General features: G+C 37.8%; 1 protein-coding gene across 1 annotated transcript in view; it reads left to right on the plus strand.

Annotated features, from left to right (window-relative positions):
• Positions 1 to 27,390, plus strand: part of MORC1 (MORC family CW-type zinc finger 1) — a 175,321-nt gene that overhangs the window by 118,184 nt on the left and 29,747 nt on the right. The window contains 3 exon segments of the mRNA XM_063113301.1: positions 8,751 to 8,821; positions 17,272 to 17,517; positions 22,910 to 23,017. Of these exon segments, the coding sequence (XP_062969371.1) occupies positions 8,751 to 8,821; positions 17,272 to 17,517; positions 22,910 to 23,017 (425 nt within the window).

The following is a 27,390-nucleotide window of genomic DNA, read 5'->3' on the forward strand; positions in this document are numbered from 1 at the left end:
TATACAACTTTGGGGACCCCTTTTAAGAAATAAAATACAAAATTATAGATGTGAAGTTAGGGCAGGGCAGTAGAGGAGGCCCGTGTGAGGGAGGGGTCCTGAGGCTTCACGTTTACCTGCTTCATGGTTCATCTGCTGTTTTTTTTCCTGTGTATATTATGCCATTTGGACACCACAGCATTTTTGAAGTAAAAGATGATCACATATTTTTCATATTTCCAATTTCCTTCTCTCCAATCTCTTCCCTAGTATTTTCATACTTATGTATATTTTTGGTAAATTCTAAAATTACCTGAGTGATCACTGTAACTGTATATATTACGTAGAAGAAGGAACCTAAATGGAAAGGATGAATAAAGGGATTAAATGGGACTAGCACTGAGAATGTGCCACTGTTAGAGGTGTACTAAACATGCTGACATTTAATCCTCATGACAATCCTGTTCTAATTCCTATTTTATGTATGAGAAAACTGAGGTACGTGGAAGTAATTTGCCAAAGATGGAGTTAGAAAACTGCAGAACTGTGATTTCACCCAATCCAGTATGGCTCCAGACCCCTCACTCTATTAAACTGTATTGCCTCTCTGACAAAGGTCACATAAACAATGTAGGAATAGTGGTAGATCTAAAACATAAGATTGATTCTTAGTTCAAAGCTGTTTGAACTACTTTGATCTCCTGTTTCAGTTCAGATCCATAGCTCTTCTGTGTAGGAGAAATTGAGAAGTTAATGGCTAAGAATAATCATAATTTTCCTTTTTGAGGAGCTTTTTCTATATTAGGCAGGTTTGGAAGGCAAAGTGATCACTTTGGAAAGCTATACAGATTGGGGGCTGCTTAGGAGCTCTTTGTAGAAGCAGGACGTGGTGGACAGCATCGGCCTAGTGTTAGGACCCAGCCCTGGTTCTGTTGTTTACAAGTTGAGTGAGTTCAGGCCTGTGTGAAGTCTCTAGTCTTTGATCCTAGTATTATCTCACCTCAACCCTGAAAAAAGAAGGGGATTAAGCTAGATGTTTGCAAATTCAAATTTTAGAATCTATGAGAACTAGTTGTCCATCTTCCATCACAAACTGTTGAATTTTAAATGCCTGTATTAATTAATGTTACTTTAAATGCAAACATTAGGTTTCTGGAACAGAACACATTATTTGATAATAGCAGATAAAAATGCTGATTCCCCTTTGCTCCACTTCTTACTCCTAAGGCAACAAATGGGATGAGAGTCGAATCAGATGTTATCCTACATATACTGGAATTTGTACTACAGGCAAGGAACTCTGAATCTAGGAATTTATATAGGTGAGGGCAATCACCCTTCCCACAGTCTTTTGCTCTTTGCGAAGGTTCCCAGATTGTAACTCTTACCCTGTAGAATATAAATAAACCTCTCCAGAGGGAATATAAGACTAGCTTCTCAGGCTGGCTGGTTAGCTCAGTTGATTAGAGCTCGGTCTTATAACACCACGGTCAAGGGTTTGGATCCCCATACCAGCCAGCCAAATAAATAAATAAATAAATAAAACTTAGCAGCCTAAAAAAAAAAAAAAAAAAGACTAGCTTCTCCAGTTTTAAATCCAGATGTTGTCTCTACAGTCCCAGATCTTATCCATCCCTTAAAATTTAAACATATACCCTAGGGATGTGTTTAAATGTCTCTGGAGGTAAATATCTTTGGAGTTCTCTCCACTAATCATCAGTCATAATTGAAATTCCAGGATTTGTTCTTTTAGTCTAGGTCCCACATTCAGTAAAGTTTAATCAGAAAGTCCCAACCATACAGAAACACAAAAATATTTTTTCTATAGTCCCACAAAGTATTGATACAAAATTTAAAAGAATTCTCTATTTTCCAAGGCTGTGAGACTGAGATTATGGTACCGTTTTTATGAAAACAACTTCACATGTTTTTAGAAATGCATGCTCCTGATGTCTACACCAGAGAATCTCCAGGACTAGAGCTTTGAAATCTGCATTTCTGCCTGGCTCCTCAGATAATTCTAATGCACCATAGATATTCACTCCTTTATTCCTGGTTTAAGGATTCCACAGTTTTTCTGCTTCCAGAGACAGTTCTTCTTATGCAGCTTTTGCTGATTCAGTCTGTGATTTGCAGGACTTTCTGAACTTGCAGAGAAATATAATAGTCTTGCTGGGAGAGGATATGAGTATCATTTAAAAATAAATATGATATTTACAAGCATTGTGGGGTAATTATTCTTCTTTGAAATATGAAAAGATGATGATGATAAAAAAAGATGCTATCATTAGTAAATAGCTATTCATTAAGTAACTGAAATAGAATTTGAAGCAGATTAACTGTGTTATACAGATTTCTATTTCACAAAAATGAAAGATGTGAAAATGTGTCCCTCAAATAAAAAAAAGTGCATGTGTGATTTTTTTAAATGTATTTTTAAAATTATAGGCCAACCCCAAAACCAATACTGAAAATCTTTAGCTGTTAGTAGAAATATATCTATTACTGGAAATCTCTATCTGTGATTAGAAATAGAGGGAAGGCTTTTGGGGAAATTATTAACATTTTTCATTAAAGTCAGCTTCACTTAGTACACTTAGCATGTGCACATTTATTTTAGTGCACTAATTATACATGTATCTCTGTTTCCACAGGAGATGCTTCAATGGGTAAACTGAAATATCATTTTTGCCCTTAATGCTTAAGAAAACTTTCTCATAATCTTGTTTTTTAGTATTTCGCTTTGGCCTTTTCCTTTCAATTCTGCTGGATTGTTAAACTAAGTATGTGAGTATTTCTTCAGTAACTATTATGATCTGGGCGTTGTGTTAAGTCCACTGGGTTTTATAACTTAAAGGCCATTGCTAACTCCAGCGAGATGAGTTGCAGAAGGGAAGCAAGATGGGTAGAGGGGAAATGGTTAGTGAACTCTAAAGCAGTGGAAACCATGGGTAATAAGGTATGTTGGGAAGTTTTGTACTTAAGAGCAGTGATAGACAGCGTTGTAGCTAGAATGGTAGGCATGGTTGAGGTAAATTTGTGATGGAGAGAGATTTGACAGTGTTTCTGGACTCAGAGAAAGGAACCAGTAAAATTGGAGAAACAACACACAGGAGAGATGGGGCCTGATTGATGTCCAGCAAAGACAAGCAGGAAGAATTGCTAAGACCCAGGTGGAGAGTTTAAGTTAGGGTAAGAGGAAAGACGTTTTTTTCCTCTGAGATTGGGGGAAAGAAGGTAAAAGTCTTCACACATTAATACCTTTAGTTTTGTTTTCTTTACTCTATAGAAAAGGGAGGACCATCCACTGAGAGGAAGAGATAGCTTTGTGTAGAGGGTATAATGAAAATTTGGAACAACCTTTGTGGGGATGGGAACAGAAGCTAATTAGGGACAAGTAAAAAGATTGTCCAAAAAAGGATGAAAACGGCATATTTTTTTTCTGGTGTGGATTCAACAGTTATACAAATTTTAGCAGCCTGAAATTTTAAAGCAGAGATGAAAAATGATCACTGATCGGATTGATCTAAGGCTGGGGATTATCAGGGTGCATGTAGCAGAGCACAGCTGATGTGATGGACTGTTTTTCTCAGGCATATTTGGGAATGGAAGGGAAGTCAGGAGGGAGTATGATAAACTGAAAGAAAAAAGAACTGAGGGAAAAGAAGTCTCAATAGATGTGACAGCATTGACAATCATCCCGAGAGAACTTAAAAAAAAAAAAAAATGTAAATTTTAAGGAAGGCAAAATGATTTCAGAGGTGGGTAATTTTTAAAAGAGCAAAATATCAGTGTAAATTGCTCAAGCTGACTGCTCTTGGGCTATCCCTGGAGTTACAAAGTGAAGGGAAGTGCATGATAAAATTAAGAAGATAGGCATAACTCAGAAGAGTGGAAGGAAGGGAACCCAACATTTTTAAAGATATGGTGCACCTTTATTAAAAATATAGTGCAATTATAACCCTTTAACTGACTATAGTAAAATATTCTGGGTATAGAACTAAGGGAGAAAAGGTGCTCAGTGCAACTGTCTTTGAGTGCTTCTTCACCATCTCCTGCTTTGTTCTTCCAATTATGAGTGAATTTTTGCCTTCATCCTCTTGCTGGAGGTCATCACAGTGTCTGCTATTGCTTTTGTATTGTGTTAAAATGTTTTGTTTGACCATAGTTATTAATGTTTTGCTACTAAAAAATGTAGTTGAGAATTGTTTGCTGTTTTTCTACAATGTCTAAGGTTATTTTGTAGAAGCAACTCAAAATTGAAATGAAAGAGCAAAATTTATGGAACTTACAAAATTTTTATTTACTCACAACTCTAGTGATGTGATTAGTAGTTTAGGTCAAAACCCATTACAACAAAACTATGTAACAAAAAATAGTTAACTTTAAGCTTGCATCTAAAATGTTGCAAGAGCAGATAATTTAACAAAATTCAAACCATTTTGCTATATCAGGAATAAGACTCATCCCAGTGTGGTGCAGACACTGGAAAAGCATATACACTGACATAATATAAAAATAATTAGTATAAAAAATTAATACAAAGCATCCAAAAGATGTTATAATATCCAACAAGTAGTGGAGAAGTAGTCACATAATGAATGTAGAATAGACATGTGGCAGCGTTTCAACTGTGGAAGAGATGAGCAATAGGCTCTAGGAACATCTGCTTATTCTGTCAATAATCAACATTTTATTGAGCACCTGTAATACCCAAAATATTGTTCTAGAAAACTGCAGATAAAAAAATGAGTTTGGGAGTTCACAATCTATTGGGGTAGACACACATGTTAACACATAACTTTAAGACAGCGTGATATAAACAGTGATAAAGGTAGATAAAAGTGTTATAGGGGCCTTCTGGTATAAATATGGCTATGTAGATTTCAAGGAATTTCAGAAAAAGATTGGGAAAATGCTAAGAACAACCAGGAAAATATAATACAAAAATGCAAAGTGAAATTTTAGTCAAACTAGGAGACATATACCAAAGTAGTTCTCAGGGCTTCTCACATCAGTCAAGGTGATACAGGAGCTCCACAGGAGGAAGGAGAGGCAAATTGAAGAAAGAGCCCAGCTGTAGCACATTCAAAGAATCAACACAAATACACTTACTGAGGAAGGATACATCTAGTGATGGAAAAGCTATCCCCATTATTTACAATAACCAACAGGCAACAGGAACCCTCCTGGAACAACTATGGCTCACTGAAGTTGAATTGTGAAATGCACATAAAAGTATTCGAACAAGTCATATTTGAAGAAGTAGTGTTTTTCGTGGAGATGAGAAGAAAGAGGCTTTGATTATGAAAAAAGAAAAAAAAGCTTGCCTAGAATTTTGCCTTCCACTTACTCTCTCTGTAGAAAGCTCTGGCAAAGAGCTGGTCTTGAAAAATCCCAACTCTTATAATGATGTGTTTTAAAAAATGAACTAGTGTAACATCTAAACAAGATATTATACTAAAAAAAGAAGGAAAAATTCCAGTAAAATTTGAGTAAGGCATCATATAAATATATCAAATATAAATAAGAGACGGTAAGAAAAAAGGGAGAAATTCCAAAAATGTAAATGACAATAAAGAAGCAACTGTAGCCATTTCTGATAAAAATTCTTAGAAAATCAGGAATAGAAGAGAAATCCCTCAATGTGATAAAAGGAATCTACAAAAAATTTAGAGCTAAAATCATACTTATTAGTGAAAGATTAAATGTTCTTCCCTTTAAAATCAGGAAATATGGCAAGGAGGTTCACTCTCACCCCTTCAGTTCAACATTGTACAGGAGGTTCTACACAGTGTAAAAAAGAAAGAAAAAGAAACAAAAGGCATTCAGATTGCAGAAGAAAAGATAAACCTTTTTATTTTCCCCCTAGCGATGAGACTGTATAGAAAATGAGGTGGAATCTACAAAAAGTTACTAAAACTAGTGAAATGAGTGTAGCATCTTTGCAGGATACAAAATCAATATTTAAAAATTAGCTATTTCTATATACAAGGAGCAAACAATTGGAAATTGAAATGTAAAAAATACTATTTCAATAACATTAAAATATATGAAATACTTGGGAAAATTTTGACGAAAATGTGCAAGACCTGTACACTGAAAACTACAAAATGCTACAGAAAAAATTAAATAAATAAATGGAGAGAAATCCTGTGTTATTAGTTTAAAGACTCAGCATTGTTAAGATGTTATTTCTCCTCAATTGTACTATAAATTTAACCCAACCTCAAACAAAACTCAAGCAACATTTTTTAGTAGAAATTGAAAAACTGATTCTAAAATTCATATGGGATGTGGAAGATTTAGAATAATCAAAATAGCTACCCAAGAGAAATAAAAATTTGAGTGTTCATAGTAGTTTTGTTTGTAATAGCCAAAACCTGGCAGCCACCTAAGTGACCATTAATAGGTGAAAAGATAAATTGTGGTATGTCCATTCAGTGGAAAATTAGTTAGCAATGAAAAGGCATCAATTCTAGGTTCACACAACAACATGAATGAATTTCAAAATAATTCTTCCAAGTGAAAGAAGCCAGACAAAAATGATTATACACTGTATGATTCCACTCAATATAAAATCCTAGAAAATGCAGCTGATGTACAGTAAGAGAAAGCAGATCAATGGTTGCCCAGGGACGGGGTAGAAGTTGGAAGAGGTGGTAAGGATACATCATCCAGGAGCACAGAGAATGGGGATGATCAATATGTTCATTGTCTTGATTATGATGATAGATTTATTGGTTTATACATATGTCAAAATTTATCAGGTTGTATACTTGAATTATGTACAGTTATTTGTATGTGGATTATATCTCAATAAAGCTGTAAATTAGAGAAAATAAAAAGAAAAATGTTGATACAAGTAAGAAGGAAATTATACATACATACATATTAATACATATATTTTTAAAAACTCAGTGGAGAAAAGTCATTTTTATGAAGGAAGACCTCAGAACAGAAATACAAGAACTCATGAAGAGATGTCAACACAGCAGGAGACAATAAAATGAAACATTTAATAGAACTCAAGAAAGAAATGAACTTCAGTTGAATGTCTTTGTGTCATTCCATGTGCTAGGTGCTGCAGAAATGAGGCTGTACTTCCTAAGCTAGTAGTTCTCAGTCCTGAATCATGTTAGAATCACTTGAAGAACATTAAAAAACAGTGATGCCAGGCCCCACCCCACACAACTAAATTAGAACTTGAGATTGTAAGGACTTAACATTAACAGTTTTTTTAAAGGCTTATCAGGTGATTCTAATATCATGTACCCAACTTTAAGAGTTCCACCTCTCCCCTTTCCTCCCTTCCCCCCTTCTCCTGTTCCTTTTTAAATGAAGGGAATAATATGGTATAGAACCTATGACCATAGGTCTAGAAAAATAGCTGAACTAGACGCAAGAAAGGAGTTTATAAAAAAGAGTTCAAGCAAGATATGATAAGGGCCTTTAAGAAGGGTGGTGACTTAAGACTAGTGCAAAGCTTCAAATTTATAGGAGATTTAAGTGGAGAAATCCACAGGGCTTGATCACTGATTAGATGTGGGGGATTGAGAGTGTTGGTGAGCCATGTATGACTGAAGCTTTTAGCTTGGACATCTGGGTGTTTGATGATGCCATTAATTGAGAGGAGGATTTTACACAAGGAAATACTGGTTGGGGTTTGTGCAAGTGCAGAGGTGAAATAATAATTCAGGTTTAGAAGGGTGGCCTTGAAGGTACCTGCAGATCATAAGTTGCCACAAGGAGCATTGGGATATCAAGACAGAGAAAAAGACAGCATTTCAAAATCTATGCATCCATCCGCCATCCGCATTGGAAAATTTTCTCAGCGGAGAGCAGATTCAAACCTTAACCAAAGCCAGCATACCAGTTTATGGGGTAGGCTACTTAGAAGAGCAAGGTGAATTTTCTGTCCTAGAGAATCTGGACACTGAGCTGGATACCATGATGGAGTCTGTGACACAGTAAAGGATAATGAGTGCTCCAAAAGGGACGCACAAGAAGATGCCTAAGCAGGGTCTCATCCTAAGGGGCATGAGCCTGGGCCTGGGGTGCAGGGCCTGTACTATCCTTAATCTATCTTCTGTATGTCTCATTAATATCTGATCATTTTAGCATAATGATTATCGCATCAAAATACTAGCTTAAGAGGTGCTGCTTTTTCACAACGCAGAGTACTAACCACTATACGATCACGGCGAGCTACCGGGGACCTTAGGTGCTGCTTTTTCAAAGAGAGCAACTTCTCCCCCCTCTAGCTGTGCCTCTGAATACTTAGCAGAAGCTGGATGTTGGAGACAAGGCAGCATCTCAGTTATCAGGGACACAGTTAGGGCCTGTTTACCTTCAAGAGTCCACTGAATCTGAGTCGCAGAGCTCTGAATGAGAGCTGCTGCCAAAGGTCAGGATTCATTCCATATTCTGGCCCTGCAGTGGGGGAAACAGAGGGTCTCAGAGAAGAGAAAGGAGGGCTGCAGAGGTTAGGAAACAGACACCAGTTTGACAGAGTGGCATCCTGAAGTTGCTCAGAAGACATTTGACGTGTAATGCTTCAACAGACCACTGGGTTCTCTGCTCTGTCCACTCACTACTAATCAGAACATCATTGCAGTGTATCTAAACCTAAAGGGATCCCGTAAGCAATTCCTTGGTGAGGCTGTGCTATCTTGATACTCCTTTAATAAATGAAGAATACTGCATCATTATGATATGCTGATGAAAGTTATTTTTACTTACGTTTGCCTTAATGGATTTGTTTTCCCCATAAAAGCCTCAATTTATACCAACGAGTAGGATCGCTGAGCTCACTTCCACCTGCCTAACTTCAGCACCTAAGGTGAGTAATTAAGGTAGGATTGAGCCATTGGCATCATGTTGCCCTTATGAAGGGTCACATGTCATCATGAGGTTCAGAAAGTGAAGCACTATAGATTGTAACTGCCTTTTTTTTTTTTTTCTTATTAGAGTAATACAAGTTTATTAGGAAAACCTAGAAAATAAAATATAAAGAAAATTGAAATCACTAGTTACGCCCTGGACTTGATGACCATTTTAAATATTTAAATGTATTTCTTTCTAATATTTTCTATGGATACATATATATATAGAGAGAGAGAGAGAGATTAATTCAGTCTGTGGGTGTATATTTGCTTAGAAATGTTATATATAAATATAATTTTTTTTTTTTTTTTAAATTTTATTTTGTCGATATACATTGTAGCTGATTAATGCTCCCCATCACCAAAACCTCCCTCCCTTCTCCCTCCCCCTCTCCCCCCCAACCATGTCCTTTCTGTTTGTTTGTTGTATCAACTTCAAATAATTGTGGTTGTTATATCTTCTTCACCCCCCCCCCCGGTTTGTGTGTGTATGTGTGTATGTGTGTGTGAATTTATATATTAATTTTTAGCTCCCTCCAATAAGTGAGAACATGTGGTATTTCTCTTTCTGTGCCTGACTTGTTTCACTTAATATAATTCTCTCGAGGTCCATCCATGTTGTTGCAAATGGCAGTATTTCATTCGTTTTTATAGCTGAGTAGTATTCCATTGTGTAGATGTACCACATTTTCCGTATCCACTCATCTGATGATGGGCATTTGGGCTGGTTCCAACTCTTGGCTATTGTAAAGAGTGCTGCGATGAACATTGGGGAACAGGTATACCTTCGACTTGATGATTTCCATTCCTCTGGGTATATTCCCAACAGTGGGATGGCTGGGTCGTATGGTAGATCTATGTGCAATTGTTTAAGGAACCTCCATACCATTTTCCATAGAGGCTGCACCATTTTGCAATCCCACCAACAATGTATGAGAGTTCCTTTTTCTCCGCAGCCTCGCCAGCATTTATCGTTCATAGTCTTTTGGATTTTAGCCATCCTAACTGGGGTTAGATGGTATCTCAATGTGGTTTTGATTTGCATTTCCCGGATGCTGAGTGATGTTGAGCATTTTTTCATATGTCTGTTGGCCATTTGGATATCTTCCTTAGAGAAATGCCTACTTAGCTCTTTTGCCCATTTTTTAATTGGGTTGCTTGTTTTCTTCTTGTAAAGTTGTTTGAGTTCCTTATATATTCTGGATATTAATCCTTTGTCAGATGTATATTTTGCAAATATTTTCTCCCACTCTGTTGGTTGTCTTTTAACTCTTTTAATTGTTTCTTTTGCTGTGCAGAAGCTTTTTAGTTTGATATAATCCCATTTGTTTATTTTTCCTTTGGTTGCCCGTGCTTTTGGGGTCGTATTCATGAAGTCTGTGCCCAGTCCTATTTCCTGAAGTGTTTCCCCTATGTTTTCTTTAAGAAGTTTTATTGTCTCAGGGTGTATATTTAAATCCTTAATCCATTTTGAGTTGATTTTAGTATACGGTGAGAGGTATGGATCTAGTTTCATTCTCCTGCATATCGATATCCAGTTATCCCAGCACCACTTGCTGAAGAGGCAGTCCCTTCCCCAGTGAATAGGCTTGGTGCCTTTGTCAAAGATCAGATGGCAGTAAGTGTGTGGGTTGATTTCTGGATTCTCTATTCTATTCCATTGGTCAGTGTGTCTGTTTTTATGCCAGTACCATACTGTTTTGGTTATTATAGCTTTGTAGTATAGCTTAAAGTCAGGTAGTGTTATGCCTCCAGCTTTATTTTTTTTGCTGAGCATTGCTTTGGCTATTCGTGGTCTTTTATTGTTCCATATAAATGTCTGAATAGTTTTTTCCATTTCTGAGAAAAATGTCTTTGGAATTTTGATGGGGATTGCATTGAATTTGTATATCACTTTGGGTAGTATGGACATTTTCACTATGTTGATTCTTCCAATCCAAGAGCATGGAATATCTTTCCATCTTCTTGTATCCTCTCTAATTTCTCTCAGCAGTGGTTTGTAGTTCTCATTATAGAGATTTTTCACCTCCTTGGTTAACTCAATTCCTAAGTATTTTATTTTTTTGGTGGCTATTGTAAATGGGCAGGCTTTCTTGATTTCTCCTTCTGCATGTTCACTATTGGAGAAAAGAAATGCTACTGATTTTTGTGTGTTGATTTTGTATCCTGCTACTGTGCTGAAATCATTTATCAATTCCAACAGTTTTTTTGTAGAGGTTTTAGGCTGTTCGATATATAGGATCATGTCATCTGCAAACAGGGACAGTTTGACTTCATCTTTTCCAATCTGGATGCCCTTTATTTCCTTCTCTTCTCTGATTGCTCTGGCTAGTACTTCCAACACTATGTTGAATAAGAGTGGTGAGAGTGGGCATCCTTGTCTAGTGCCTGTTCTTAAAGGAAAAGCTTTCAGCTTTTCCCCATTCAGGATGATATTGGCAGTGGGTTTGTCATATATGGCTTTAATTATGTTGAGATACTTTCCCTCTATACCTAACTTATAGAGGGTCTTTGTCATGAATGAGTGCTGAACTTTATCAAATGCTTTTTCAGCATCTATAGAGATGATCATATGGTCCTTGTGTTTGAGTTTATTAATATGGTGTATCACATTTATTGATTTGCGTATGTTGAACCAACCTTGCATCCCTGGGATGAATCCCACTTGATCGTGATAAATAATTTTACGTATGTGTTGCTGTATTCTGTTTGCTAGTATTTTAGTGAGGATTTTTGCATCTATATTCATCAAGGATATCGGCCTGTAGTTTTCCTTTTTGGTTATATCTTTACCTGGTTTTGGTATCAGGATGATGTTTGCTTCATAGAATGAGTTTGGGAGATTTGCGTCCGTTTCAATCTTTTGGAATAGTTTGTAAAGAATCGGTGTCAATTCCTCTTTGAATGTTTGGTAAAATTTTGCTGTGAATCCATCTGGTCCTGGGCTTTTCTTTGTTGGGAGCCTTCTGATAACAGCTTCAATCTCCTTTATTGTTATTGGTCTGTTCAAATTTTCTACGTCTTCACGGTTCAGTTTTGGGAGCTGGTGTGTGTCCAGAAATTTATCCATTTCCTCCAGATTTTCAAATTTGTTGGCGTATAGTTGTTTATAGTAGTCTCGAATGATTCCTTGTATTTCAGATGAATCAGTTGTAATATCGCCTTTTTCATTTCTAATTTTTGTTATTTGAGTCTTCTCTCTTCTTTTTTTTGTTAGCCATGCTAATGGTTTGTCAATTTTATTTATCTTTTCAAAAAACCAACTTTTTGATTCGTTGATCTTTTGAATTGTTTTTTGGTTTTCAATTTCATTCAGTTCTGCTCTGATCTTAATGATTTCTTTCCGTCTGCTAACTTTAGGATTGGATTGTTCTTGTTTTTCTAGTTCTTTAAGGTGAAGTGTTAGGTTGTTCACTTGCCATCTTTCCATTCTTCTGAAGTGAGCATTTAATGCAATAAATTTTCCCCTCAATACTGCTTTTGCAGTATCCCACATGTTTTGGTATGATGTATCATTGTTTTCATTAGTTTCAATAAACTTTTTGATTTCCTGCTTGATTTCTTCTTGGACCCATATGTCATTAAGTAGAATGCTGTTTAATTTCCATGTGTTTGTATAGTTTCCAGAGTTTCGTTTGTTATTAATTTCTAGTTTTAATCCATTGTGGTCTGAGAAGATACATGGGATAATTCCAATTTTTTTGAATTTATTGAGACTTGATTTGTGACCTAATATGTGATCTATCCTGGAGAATGATCCATGTGCTGATGAGAAGAATGAATATTCTGAGGTTGTTGGGTGGAATGTTCTGTAGATATCTGCCAATTCCAATTGGTCTAGAGTCTTGTTTAGATCTTGTGTTTCTCTACTGATTCTTTGCCTAGATGATCTGTCTAATATTGACAGTGGAGTGTTCAGGTCCCCTGCTATTATGGTATTAGTGTCTATTTCCTTCTTTAGGTCTAATAGAGTTTGTTTTATAAATCTGGCTGCTCCAACATTGGGTGCGTACATATTTATGATTGTTATGTCTTCTTGATGGATCAGTCCTTTTATCATTAAGTAGTGTCCCTCATTGTCTCTTTTTATGGTTTTTAGTTTAAAGTCTATTTTGTCAGATATAAGAATAGCCACTCCAGCTCGTTTTTCTTTTCTGTTTGCATGGTAAATCTTTTTCCATCCTTTCACTCTTAGTCTGTGTGAATCTTTATGGGTGAGGTGGGTCTCTTGTAGGCAGCATATAGTTGGGTCCTGCTTTTTGATCCAGTCAGCCAGTCTGTGTCTTTTAATTGGGGAATTTAAGCCTTTAACATTAAGAGTTGTTATTGAAAGGTGTTGATTTATTCCTAGCATTTTATTGGTTGTTTGGTTGTCTTAGGTGTCTTTTGTTCCTTGCTTTCTGATTTACTGTTTGGTTTCTTTGTTTGTTGGTTCCTTAGGTTGTAGATAGTGTTTTTGTTAGCTTGTTTTCTCTTCACGAATGCCATTTTTATTGTACTAGCGGGTTTAGATTTTTCTTAGGTTTTTATGGCAGTGGTAGTTATTTTTCAGGAACCAAACCCAGTACTCCCTTGAGGATTTCTTGTAAGGGTGGTCTTGTGGTAGTGAACTCCCGCAGTTTTTGTTTGTCTGAGAAATATACTATTTGCCCCTCATTTCGGAAGGATAGCCTTGCAGGGTAGAGTATTCTTGGCTGGCAATCTTTGTCTTTCAGTATTTTGAAAATATCATCCCATTCCTTTCTAGCTTTTAGGGTTTGTGATGAAAAGTCTGATGTTAACCTGATTGGGGCTCCCTTATAGGTGATTTGACGCTTCTCTCTTGCAGCTTTTAAGATTCTCTCTTTGTCTCTGAGTTTTGCCAATTTGACTATGACATGTCTTGGAGAAGGCCTTTTTGGGTTGAATACGTTTGGAGATCGTTGAGCTTCCTGGATCTGAAGATCTGTGATTTTTCCTATACCTGGGAAGTTTTCTGCCACTATTTTTTTGAATATGTTTTCAATGGAATCTCCATTTTCCTCCCCTTCTGGAATACCCATGACTCGGATATTTGAGCGCTTGAGGTTGTCTGATATCTCTCTCAGATTTTCTTCCATGTCCTTGATTCTTTTTTCTTTCTTTTTGTCTGCTTGTGTTATTTCAAACAGCCCATCTTCAAGTTCAGAGGTTCTCTCTTCAACTTCGACAAGCCTGCTGGTTAAACTCTCCGTTGTGTTTTTTATTTCGCTGAATAACTTCTTCAGTTCAGCAAGTTCTGCTACATTTTTTTTCAGGACATTGATTTCCTTGTACATTTCCTCTTTCAGATCCTGTATACTTTTCCTCATTTCATCATGATGTCTAGCTGAGTTTTCTTGTATCTCATTCAGTTTCCTTAGAATTATCACTTGAAATTCCTTGTCAGTTATTTCAAGGTCTTCTTGTTCTATAGGATCTAGAGTATGAGATTTATTAACTTTTGGTGGTGTACTTTCTTGATTTTTTGTATTTCTGGTGTCTTTTTTTTGGTGTTTATTCATTGTGGCAGGGGGTTTCACAGTCCACCGGTTTAAGACTAATGACTAACTAGGATGTTGCTGTGGTTGCCAATTTGGTATGGCTCCCGCCGTGACTGCTCAGTTGGCCTCTAGTGTCTTGTGTGTGTGGTTGCCTCGGGTCTTGGGCTTCTCCGGGGATCCACCTTTCTGGTCAGCTTGTACTCTGCTGGGCTGGTGGATCACGTACCACAGGGTGTGTGATCTCTGTTGAGCTTTCACTTTCTGTACAGTACTTCTCCCCGTTCAGTGTGCTCTGGCCCAGGCTGTTAGATCGTGCAGTGGCGACCCCACAGGGTGTGTGGTTTCTGTCGAGTCTCCGCCTCCCTGGCCGCACGTCTCCCCCCTCTGTGCACACTGTGCTGGGCTGGGGCGTGTCTTCTGCACCCCTCGTCTATCAGCTGGGCCTTCAAGACCCTGCTCAGCACCGCCTCGCCCAGGAAGTCTACCAGGTTTCTGCTAGGCACAGACGACCGGTCTCTCTGGGTGCCTTTGTAGCACTGTGTAGCTCTTTCTCGGGTCTTGTTCACCTTTGTATCCCCCCAGTATAAACCGAGTCTAGTGCCCGCCTGCAGCCTGCTCTCCGGCAGGTTCAAGCGGACCTGGGAACTCTCCTACCACACTATTCCCAACCAGAAATTCGTTAGGCTTTTTTCCAAACTGGTGGTCGCAGAGATGGTATCTGCCTCCCAGTAACAGGAAGTTTACCGGGGCCGGAGTCCAGGGTGTGGTGGAGTGACAGTCGGCCCGCCCGTACTTCCTAGCCCTCCCAAAACTGGTCGGGACGCCCCACACCCCCAGCCCTGCCAGAGAACCGCGGAGGGAGTGGGAGAGGAGGTCGGCCCGCAGGGTCCGGAAAGCCCCGCGCCAGGCCAAGCAAATGGGCTCAGTGATGGCCGAGCAGGGCGGAGCTGCCCGCACCTGGGAAAATGGAGGCAGCACCGTGGCAATGAGTGGCCTGGTGGTGCAGGCGGGAGCCGCGTGGGCATCCACCCCCCGAACAGAGCTGTGCCAGGGATCACTCACAGTGCTGTGCCAGGTCGGGCGCTCGCTCTGTCTCTGGTTTGTTGCCTTCCGTGTTCTCGGCGCTGCCGCCTCGGGCTGTTCAGTCGCAGCGCCGCTCGGGCGCTCCCAGGAATCTTCTTTAATGCCGGCCTGAAACCTCGAATCCTGAATAGGGTAGCTGGCCGCCTTCAGCGCGGCCCCAGCCTCCGGGAACCTGGCTGCATCCACAGCAGCCCTGGCGCCGTGTTCCCTGTTTCAAGACTCACTTTTGCAGCTAAGAATCAGTTCTTTTCCTGCTCCACACTTCAAAGCTGTTGCCTGTAAATGAGGCAGCCTCTCCTGCCGGGGGCAAAGTGGCGTTGAGCCCCTACGACCGGCCAGCAGCAGCAGTCCTCCCTTAAGAGATGGCCAGAGGAAGGTCCACAAGTTTCCCGGCTGCCTGAGGCCCAGTGGCCACCTTTTCCACCTCAGCTACTCCGCGCCAGCCGCCGCAGCCGCCGCCATCTTGAAACTCCTATATATATAATTTTGACATTGTTTCTTCTGTTTGCTAAATGTCATATTACATTACATTTCTGAAATATCTGTTATTATCTAAAATTTAAAATTTAAAGGGGAACGTTTTTGTTTTCAGTTATATCAGTCACAAACCAAAAATATAAAAATCTCATAATTTGAATTATTCATATTTCTTAGCTGGCAGATGATAGGACTGATAAATCCCAGCCAACCTTTAAATAAATATATTACTGATAGGTGTATGTAATTTGTTTTATATCTTTGTCATTTCCTTGCTATTCTCTTTCAATATTGAAATACTTGTTTCCAGAGTGTCTTTTGACTTTGCATTTTCTTTATTTGCATCTTCTGCTACTATATCAAGAAACCAGTGACCCGTGAACCCAATAACAAATTGGAACTGGTATAGTCTTATAATCCAACTCCCTCTTTTTATGGCAATTTACCTACATAGCTGAATTGCAGAACCAGGCTCAGAATCTTCCCATTTATATAATAAATTATCTCCAGAATCCGAGGGTAAGATCAAGACAGGGATACTTCTGGAGTGGAGAGCCGTAAAAATCATCTTCAAGTAACTTCCTCTAGAAATAGATTGTAAATGTGTTGTTATAATGCCCTTGTAATAGTAATATAATCTCATGCCTTGGGATCCTATCTAGACATGAACAAATTAGAATACTCAACTGCAGTGTAACTTTACAAAATGATGGAGGTTTATGTGAAGTAAAATAGGAGCCAAACAGTTTCTTTGAGCTCTCAGCACTTTTAAAGAGAGAGTTCCTTGACTAGTGGATATCAGGGCTGTGGTGGATAATAAAATGCTTAGGAATACCTAAGTGTCTACCTTAAACTCCTTTCTTTTCTATAGTCACTTTGGGTTTCTTACAGGAGAGAGTAGGCTCTAACAAACAGGCACACATATTCAAGTTTTGCTAGCAAATACATCCTTCATTGGTTGAAGTAGCCAGCAAGGGGCAGAAATCAGGATGTGGGGTTGGGGAGGGATGGTGACCAGCCCTGTGTGCACCTGGGAGTCAAAGGCAAGTCAGCCTCTGTTGGGAGGAAGTCAGGAAGTACAGTATGTTCTCGATTTGGGGTCTTCTGTATCCTCAAAATCAGATTTCTTGGCTCAGCCCAGCTCTGCACCTATTTCTGAATCAGATGCTTAATGAGCCATTACAGCAGTATACATTTGCTAAAGTTGAGTTTTAAGCTTCTGATTTTTAAACTTTTTATTAGCAGGAAAAAATGTCACCTAATGTCATAAGGTTGTGTGGGAAATGGTAGTTAATTTTAAATAACTTGGCTATGAAAAAATAAAAACATCTTCTTTGTTATTTAAGGAAAATACCAAAACTCAGAAAATCAGGCCTTCAGGTGATAACTTGAAGCATGAATCTCTTTCTTCCTTTGAGCTTTCGGTCAACCACACTGGCCGAAAAAGAAACACAGAAGGGACGGACTCTGATGTAGAGTACATCTCAGAGACTAAAATTAGGAAGAAGTCTGTGCAGAAGAAAATGAAACTTCAACAGCAGAGACTTCCAGCAGCTCTGCCAGAAAATGACAAACTAGCTGAGAGACCCCAGGTATTTTTTTTTTCTTATTCACAAAACGTATGATAATTCGCTTGTGCCGCAAATAGCATTTGGTAAAGGTTTTGCTTCGTTTTCACATTTTTAAAACACTCTAATTATAGAATATACATTGCAGTCTGTGTTTCCTGGACGTAGTCCCAGTTTATATTTTTTTCTGTGTTTTTCGTTTTGGAAGAAAAGTCGGATTACTAACAGCAGCGCAGTGTCTGGAGAGCTCAACCAACTGAAAGGCCCCGGAGAATGCCCCAGTCGGAAAAGGATTTTAAATCTATTTAAGAGAGAAACTTTTTGTATATAATAACAATATCTACAACTGAATGGGTGTTTACCCTGTACCAGGTTCAGTGCTGAATAATTACATTCTCTCATTCACTTCTATTTTACATCTTTTATAAGCCGAAATGTATTGCCTAGTTTATCTACCTTGTTCATCAAATATGATTTCTCATGCCTTTTTACTAGTTCCACAAATTAAATTCACCCTTAAAGGGTGGATATGGGCCACCATGGAAAAAAATATTCAAATACATTGCCATAGGTTCTGAAAGCAATAAACTTATTTGATCAGCAGATACCTACTGAGCTCTGTCCTGTGTAAGACACTGCGTTAGGTATGGTTTTTTCAAAAATAATTATTTTGAACAGGAGTTACATTATAGAAACCTCTCACACATTCCTTTGTAATATCTTTGGCAATTATATACAGTCTTTGAAAATCTTAGTGAAAGTTTTTACCTTTTACAGCAGCCTTTTCACATTCCATATTTGTGTAGTTCATCCTCTTATATTTAAAATTCATTTTTATGTAATGTATAGGTAATTTTATTTTTTATTTATTTTTATTAAAACGTAGTTGATTGTAGATGTCTATGGGGTACAGAGTTGAACATCAATACCTGTGTGCAATATGTGATGCTCAAATCAGGGTAATTAGTATGTATATTCAACACTATGCAATGTAATTGTTTTTCATGGCCCTTTACCAATTCCTCCTTTATCACTGTCTCTTTTCCCACCCCTAGTAACCACAGTCCTTTTGTCTCATTCTGAAAGTCCAGTGTATTATTGTGGTTGTTGTTTGTTTGTTTCTGTCTTTCTTTTTTAACTCCCACTTATTAGTGTGGACATGTGGCATTTCTATTTTGGTGCCTGGCTTATTTCACTTCACATAATTTTGTCTAAGTTCATCCATGTTGCTGTGAATGGCAGTGTTTCATTCTCTTTTATGGCTGAGTAGTATTCGATTGTGTTTATATACAATATTTTCTTTATCCAGTCATCTGACAATGGACATTTATGTTGATTCCAAGTCTTGGCTATTGTAACTAAAGCTGCGATGAACATGGGAGTGCAGGTATCCCTTCGATATAATGATTTTCATTCCTTTGGGAAAATACCCAGCAGTGGAATTGCTGGATTGGTGACAATTCTATCTGTAGTTGTCTGAGGAACCTCTATACCGTTTTCTGTAATGGCTGCACCAATTTACAGTTGTATAGGGAATTTTCAATGTTTTTTGAGACTACACTGTATGAGCCAAGCTGAATCTGTCTATGATCTGCAAAATTTTAATTTTTCTGTTGCTTTTAATTATATTTCATATTTGAATGCACAGGCCATATATTTAGCAGATATTTATTCAATCCTTGCTGTGTTCAAAATATGTACCATATGTTTGTAATATGAAAAGTAGTTTTGTCACTTTATAGTCATATCTCTTTTAATCCTGCATTCCAGAAAATCTCATTAGCTATACAGTTCCAAGATTTGAGTTTTATTGGTTTATTTTGTAGATATGTTGCATGCTCTAACAACATATAATTTATTAGGAAGTGAGAATGTGCCCAAATGTTAGAACAACACATTTTAGGCTTTAAATATGAGGGTTCTTCAACAAGTTCATGGAAAGATTCATATTATTAATTATATTTTTCTAAAAACTTTTTGAAGTATCTGCATTTAGGGATTCACTTAGCATAATATATATGTATACACATGCACACACAGGTAAAGCTATACAAAGTGGACATATACATACACACACACATACATATGCACACACTTCATGTAGCTTTACATGAAAGGTAAAAGCTTTACATACATATATATAATATATATATATATTATATATATCTTATTATGTGCCACTCAGTATACCAACTACAGAGGACTCAACTGTGAACAAAACTAGATATGGCTTCTGCCCCCATCAAATTTACAGCCTAGTGATAGAGACAGGCAACCCAATAATTACACAGACAAATGTCAACTGCTACTATGGCAGCTTTTATGATGCAGTAGTGTGAGTGCTTACAATGGGGGATTTGACTGGGATAGGACAGGGACGTCTTCTTAGAAAAATGGTGACTAAACTTATAGGATTGAATTCCAAATATATCGGTGAAAGGAGAGAAAGAGCATTTCCAAGCAATGCAAACAGCATTTGCTAAAGAGGGAATGTGGTGAATACAAAGTACTGTGGAAGACAATTAAGCTATGGTGGGAAAGAGAGATAGAAAGGGGCAGTGGTGTGAGATGAGTAGGGAGCAGTCAGACTATAGGCCTTGATAAGGGGGTTTGCATTTATCCTAAAAGCAATGGGAAGTCATTGAAGAATTTCAAGCAGGGAATAACCTTGCCATGTTTTCCTTCAGAAAAGATTGCTCTGGCTGAGCATGGGAGAAAGGTTAGTAGAGAGCAGAATTGCTGGGAAAGTCAATCTCATGCCTGTAGTCTTTTGCCCCCACTTGGCGGAGTAAAATGGACCTTGGGCCTGGAACACTTCCTTACCAAGAGATAAAGAGTCCATAGTGCCTGTGCTGGGCTCGTTGCCTTGTGTGGGAATATCTTTCTCTGTTGCAAGCCCAATGTATGCTCCTTTTTTTTGCCTAAGCATGTGTGTCACATGGCACCTGGCCAACCCCATTGCCATATCTGTCCTCAGAGAGGGGACAAGGTCTTTCTACAACAGCACAAAGGTTTGCTGGCCATAGGGAACTGATGCCCATCACTGAGCTAATTTTGCTGTGTCTCTTCTCTGTAAGTAAAGCATTGCTCCCTCCAGTGCTTGGCTGTGCTGTTTCCTTTGGCAACTCCAATGCCAAGATACAATGGGCCGAAGTGTTTAGAGTCCTCTCCTGGGATTGATAACCGGTACACGATATTCTTCTTAACAGTTATGCTCAACAAGAGTGTATACAGGCAGAGAAGTCTGTTGCATGCTCCAAAAGAGAATCACAGTAGTGTGGGCTAGGATAATGGTGGTGGATATACTGGATGTAGAGGGTGAAGCAGAAGAAAATGGCAAGAATGACTGCAGAATTTTGAGCTCTTTTACCTGGTTGGATAGTAATTGCATTCTTTGAAATAGGGAATCCTAGGAGGTGACTGAGTTTGTAGAGAGGAGCACAAGTTCAGTTTAAATAACTTAAGACTTCCAAGAGGACATGCTAAGTAACAAGTCACATACATGAGTCTGGATTTCAAAAGTGGTTTAAATAGGAGACATAAACTTATGAGCTATTTGCATATCTGAGTATAAGTGAGGTTGAAGCGTAAGAAGAAAAGAAGGACTACACAGAAACTTGAGGAATTTTAGCATTTTATGGTTAGCCATCAGAGAATAAGCATGCACAGATGATTGTGAAGGAATTGACAAAACAGTAAGAGAAGAAACCAGGAATGTGTTCTATCACTAAAGCCAAGAGGGAAAAAAAGGAGAGGTAGTCAAAAAGACTAAATTCTGTTGAAAGGCCAATTCAACCAGCCAAAAGCCTAAAAAATGTTTTTGACAATGAGTTAGAGGTTACAGGGGTGATCTCAGGAAGAATTTTTTGTTGTTATTGGAGTGAAGAGGGTAGAAACCAGGTAAGAATGAATCAATTAGCAAGTGGAAGGTGAAGAAATGTAGACAGGTTGCATATCAGCTTTTGGAAAGATAAGCTAATTTCACTTCATAGGACATTCTGTATTTAAGAAAATCTAGAAGTGAGGTGGATAAATCAAGAGACTGAAATTCTTTATAAACACTTGAAAAATAAATTTAATCAGGTGTTAACCTGCAATTGAAACAGCTTTTGATTACTTGAGGATTATTTGCAGTAAATTTCCTATCTCCTGTCCAATAAACACACTAGGCATTACCACTACTAGACAGAGGAAGTGCAGGAAATGTAATTAATTTTAATGTTAGCCTAAGCAGCATGGAATTAGGAAGGCAGATATGCTTTGTGTAAATCTGATCGTCTTCAAAAAGATAATGAAATGATAAAAATGGTTCTGGAATTAGCTAATATTTTAGCTTATATGTACCACAGTTTAGCTCTATTAATCCAAGTAATGAAATAGCTTATTGTTCTTTCTAGAGAGTTCTTTTTTTTTTTTTTTTTTTTGGCACCTAGCCAGTAAAGCAATCTGAACCCCTAACCTTGGTGTTACAAGGCGGTGCTCTAACCAACTGAGCTAACAAGCAACCTCCTAAAGAGTTGTTTTTATCACACCCTTGCCTTTCTCAGAAATGGCTTTTTCCCCCATTTTATCTTATTTTGATTTTCCCCCATTTTCTGAAAATAGGGCTCTCAATAAAATAATATACTTATTGTTTCCTAAATCTGTACCTTTTAATTCCTTTGAATTTTTCCTCAGTATCCTTCATGAATTCATTTCACTCAACAAACACATAGTAAGCATTAACTCTGTGCCAGATGCTGAGGATTAAGATATGAATAAGACACAGCCCCTGGCACTCAAAAAGCTAAGCATCTACCTCTACCATTCCAATTAAGGGAGACCTTTTCCTGTATCACAAATTTTAAATTCCAGTGTTTTTCCACCTCATACCAAAAGTATGAGGACACTTTTTCAACAACAAACAGTGACAACAGACATCCCACATAATACTATGTATGTCTAGCACCCATTGATTAAGAACTACATAGTGAGATAAAGCCATTGTAGATATTTTGAAATGAATGTATATCTTATTCTCCCTAGCAACATTTATGTAAGTTTTAAGAACGGTGTACAAACTCATATAAGACATTACTTATTCAGGATATATGGACAGTAATTTATGTAGATCCTTTGCAAAATACTGCAGGCCCTTTCATTCACTGTTGAACACCACAGTCTATACCAATCATTTGTATTTAATTTGCCTTGTGACATTTTTCTTTATTGTTGTGCATTGTTATTTAACCTTTACATGTGCTTATCTAAATCATGTATTCCTTCAGAGCAAAGATCAGAAATTAGATTTTTGCTTTATATCCTAAAGAAGTCTGCAGTTCACAGAGACTGAATGAAGTAAAGAGGGAAGGTGGTTTAATGTGTACAACTGATTGCTAGTAATCCTTGTATATTTTTTGTTAATTCCTTGCTATAGCCCTCTTCTTGGGAAATGAAAAGGAAGCAGAGTCTAAACCTTGCACAGAGGAAACATAAGGCTTTGATTGAAATTGAAACCAGCGACAGTGATCCAGATGTAATCCTGGTGAGATAAACTTTACTAACTATGACACCTTGAGATTTATTCACATTCACAAAGGTTAGAGGAATCCATTAATACCTCAAAGTAACTGAAAAATTTAGTTGAATAACCTAGTTTTTAGATGAAGAAACAAGACTCGGAAAAGTTAGTTAAGCTACTTGCCCAAGGCTACATAAACTAGAACTTACACCTCCTGGCCCCTAGCCCATGATGCCCTTCCATTTTAGTTATTAGTGTGAGAAAGCTTTAATATATATGTAAATACATAAAACGTGTGTGTGTGTATGTGTGTGTGTGTGTGTGTGTGTTCACACAACTTGAAGGTAATTCTGAAACCTCATACCTAAATCCAAAGCATATGAACCTTTCTGTAATTCATCATATGAACTCTCTCCAGAAACTGTAATTCTGAATTGACTTAAATTAGGCCACTGCCAAAAGCCCTGCTGAGAGAAGTTTATTTAAGAAATATGAGCACGCTATCCATTTACTGTTCTACATAATATACCCTAATTCCAACTTGATGGCTGATATCAAAGAACCACATATCTGGACTACTGTAGAATAGAGCTCCTTTGCCTTCATTGAGCCAAGTGTTAAAAGCCCTTGGTATTTAGGAAGAATTGACTCACAGAGTGATCAGATGAGTAACATTTCACCTGTGAAGCTATGTTAAAGACATTGTCCATTATATTATATGGTGTCCTTTGTATTATAATAAAAAACACTAAAAGTTCATTTAGACATTAGAATTTAATGTCAAGAAAAAAATTTATTTGGTATTTTCTTTTATCAGAATATAAATTTTATTTCTCACTATGGTTCTCTTTTTAACTTAATTGCCAAGAAGCTTATGGCTAAACTTTAAACTAAATAAGCATAACTACAGATGGTTGCTTCTTTTTGCATGATAATATAAGCGAGAGTATTTAGAAAGGGCCTGGTCTCATTGTATATGTCTTTAGGTCAGGTACCTCAAAACACTATCTAGAATTGTGGATTAGGTTTAAATTACACTTGAGCCAATAAGGAATGTAAAATTTCTTCTGACTTTAGCTTAATTTATGTGCCCTTCACCAGAAAATCATTGTCACAAGGTACATGATATGACTATAATGAGGTTTTAATTTTAAATTTTTTCATTATATAAAATTTCAAACAATGTACAATCAGCTCCTGTGTGCCATTTCCCAACTCCAGCAATTGTCAGCTCATGGCCAGTCTTGTTTCATTCTTGTCCCCTCCCTGCCCCCGTTACTCCCAGGTACCACACTGTTCCATCTGTAAATTATAATGATTTTAGAAGCCGTTTGAAGGGATGCTGTAAAGCTCTAGGAGTGATTTGTAAATGGGAGCAGAAAAAACCCTACTATTGATATGAAGGAACTATTAAATTCAGGACACAAAGAAAGTAAACGCCAAAGTATTTTCAAAAGGAAAAAGGTCAAAATTTAATCAGAGGCCAGAAAGGGAGACAAAACTGCAACCGTTGTTGTAAATAACACTACCTCTCTTCCCCTCTTCAAAACAGTGTAATATAGTCATACCTATGGATATTACTAGGCCCTGCTTGCTTTGCGGGATCTTCAGAATCATTGCATGTATTTCATGTAGCCATCACTTTGTCACCTCTCAAAGCTTTGCATAGAGCTCTTCACAAGGCTTTTACATGAATTAGATATGACATTTATATTAAAAATATTGCTGTCTTTTTATGTAATATTTCTCAAGTTCTTATGTTACTTGCGTATATATGTGTGTGGTATGATTTATTAGTGTCTCTGTGATCTAGCAGGATGCCTGTTTTCAAACTCATGGTATCTATTAATTTAGATAAATATTCATTATCCAGAGATGCACAGTAATTTCTCTGTTTGGCTGTAGTTGCAATAATTCAGGTTGGAAATAATTGCTTCTGAATGCTTGTCTGTCTGTACTTTCTTAAACTCACAAGTTAAAAAAAGGTTCTTCTTAACCCCCATGCTCCTTTCCCAGTTATCTTCTAATTATAGTGTACATGAGTGTGCATGTGTGCACACACCATACTCTTTCATTCTGACCCTTTGCCTGTTAGATTTAAGAAGGAAGGCACTCACTGCTAACTGTGGTGCAGGAGAATAATTGGCCAGTACACAGCACATCTGTCCATTTGTTATTTTGGTGAATTTATTGTGTGTGGGACCCTGAGCCTTATTTTGAGGTGTAATAAGCTCAGAAATATGGCATATTTAACACACCAAAAAAAGTTCCTCTCACAAGGATATTTTCACATTATTCAAAGTCATGAGACTGTTGTATCATAGCATAATGGCAGTTTAATAATTTAAAAGATGAATACAGCGTCAGTTCAACTGGAAGATATATATTGACTTAAACTATGCATTCTCTCTGTTTATGCCAATCTGCATGGGCTGGCCAATTACAATCTGACAGTTGCTGGTGAGCTAGGTACTTGAATATTTAAAAGACTTCCAGCTAGACAGCCTGCTATGTCCACCACCCCAAAAGAGATGACAGGGATGACATTACCAATGCAACTATAATACTAAAAATGCACTGGCTTGAAGATCCCTTCCCCATCCCTGCCTATGTCCCTATAACTGTATTTTTTTCACATTGTCTAGAAAACACCTTCATTCTGATTGGTACTTTTTAAAATTTCTTTTGCTGTGTTAATATTGTCTGTAAGCCTGCCTTTTGAAAGGATTTTTTTTTCATATTAGAGAACTTTATTTCTCTCCCTTCCAAGTTTTGCACAACACCTCACTCTGCCTCTTGTACTGACAGTTGAGCAATTTCAAGTGAAAATGATGATAGTATTGATTATTTTTCAGATTTATATTTAATCTTACTATTGCTGATTATTTCAGCCATATGGTCATTTATTCTACAAAATCGTCTTGCTGCTGTGGTTCAGTGTTTTAACCATTTGATCTGTTTTTCTACCTTCTTCCTTCTCCTCCACTCCCTAATTTTTGGTTGAATGCTCTTTTTTATGGCTTTTACTCCAAGGCCTATGTCTAATGAAGCTATTTTTCAAAACCACGTTCTTCTGTTTCTTCTTTTCCCAGTGGTATGCTCCTTATAGTCTGGTCATCTTTAATGTCTGTCTCTTTGTTCGGCACCCTGCATCACATTTAACGTGCTCCCAAACCACTTGTGGGGTCTGGCTTCATTTGCCTTCTCTGCAGTTGCTTCTGGTCATATACTTTGTTGGTGTTACTTCCATGGCATTTTTCCTTTTTGATATTAATTTATGCTTGGCCTTTGAGCCAGTGCAGGCCATTCATTTTCAAAGTCCATTCAATGAGAGTGCTCTTGGTTAGGCCTTGCACATCACTGAGAGCTGTGGAAGTTTCCAACTGGGATTCAGTTAAAGCTCCAGGTGTTTTCTGGAGATTAAAAAGCTGTCATGAAAATAATGAGGAGTTTTTAAAAAGACATCTTAATCCTCTTCAGAATGCCCTAGATAGCCTCCCAGTTGGACCTTAGGAGACATTTGGTTTGGGACTCTCAGTCTGCTCTACAGCAAACTTTCATTATTTTTCACAGTCTTGTTATAGTATAGCACAGCTGTAGCTCTCTCCACCATTTCAGGCTCACTAGTGTGATCCAAATTTATCTCTGACCCTGTAAAACTGAATTGTTCTGAAATTCTAGTGTGTATGTGTGTGCGGGCATGTGTGTTGCAGTGGAGTTAGTCATTCGTCTTTCTTGGGCCGTGATGAAATTTGGGTACTGTGCTTCCTCCCATGTATGGTCTCCTTCAATCCTTTTAATGACCTAAGGGGCAAATGCTCTTTTCGTCCCTGTTCTACGGATGAGGGAAATAAAACTTGCTAAGGGTCACACTGCCAGGAAGCGGTCACCTTAAACCCCAGCTGTTCAACTTCAGCTCCCACTTGTTTAACCACTCCTCGTTACGACTTCTCCCTTTATCATCCCCCTCCAGGACTGTCCCCTACATCAATTCAAGCAGCCCATTCCACTCAGGTCCGATGCAGTACACAAATACGCTTTAGTCAGGCAGGAAGGTACACATTTATACTACACTGACCAACCTAAAGCATTTTAATTTAGGTTTTCAGAATTCCGTAGATGAGCATCTCCAGCCAAGAGTCTTGAATTAATTTTAAAAGACCAATCCATCATCTATTATTTGCTCAAATTAAGCTAACTTCACATTAGCTTGTTTTTCACCCTAAATCTGGCCTATACAATATAGCTCTTCTCTTTTCAAGACCCAGCTCTTCTCCTTCTAATCAACCTAGAGTCCTGTAATAGTTACCAGGATCATCTTCTCAGGGTCTCCACTAATTCTTGACTCCTGGAAAAGAGACTCTTTTTCTTGTGCAACATTATCACTCCGAAGCTAT

This window comes from Cynocephalus volans, chromosome 1 (assembly GCF_027409185.1).
Source record: "Cynocephalus volans isolate mCynVol1 chromosome 1, mCynVol1.pri, whole genome shotgun sequence".
In the NCBI taxonomy this organism is placed as follows: Eukaryota; Metazoa; Chordata; class Mammalia; order Dermoptera; family Cynocephalidae; genus Cynocephalus; species Cynocephalus volans.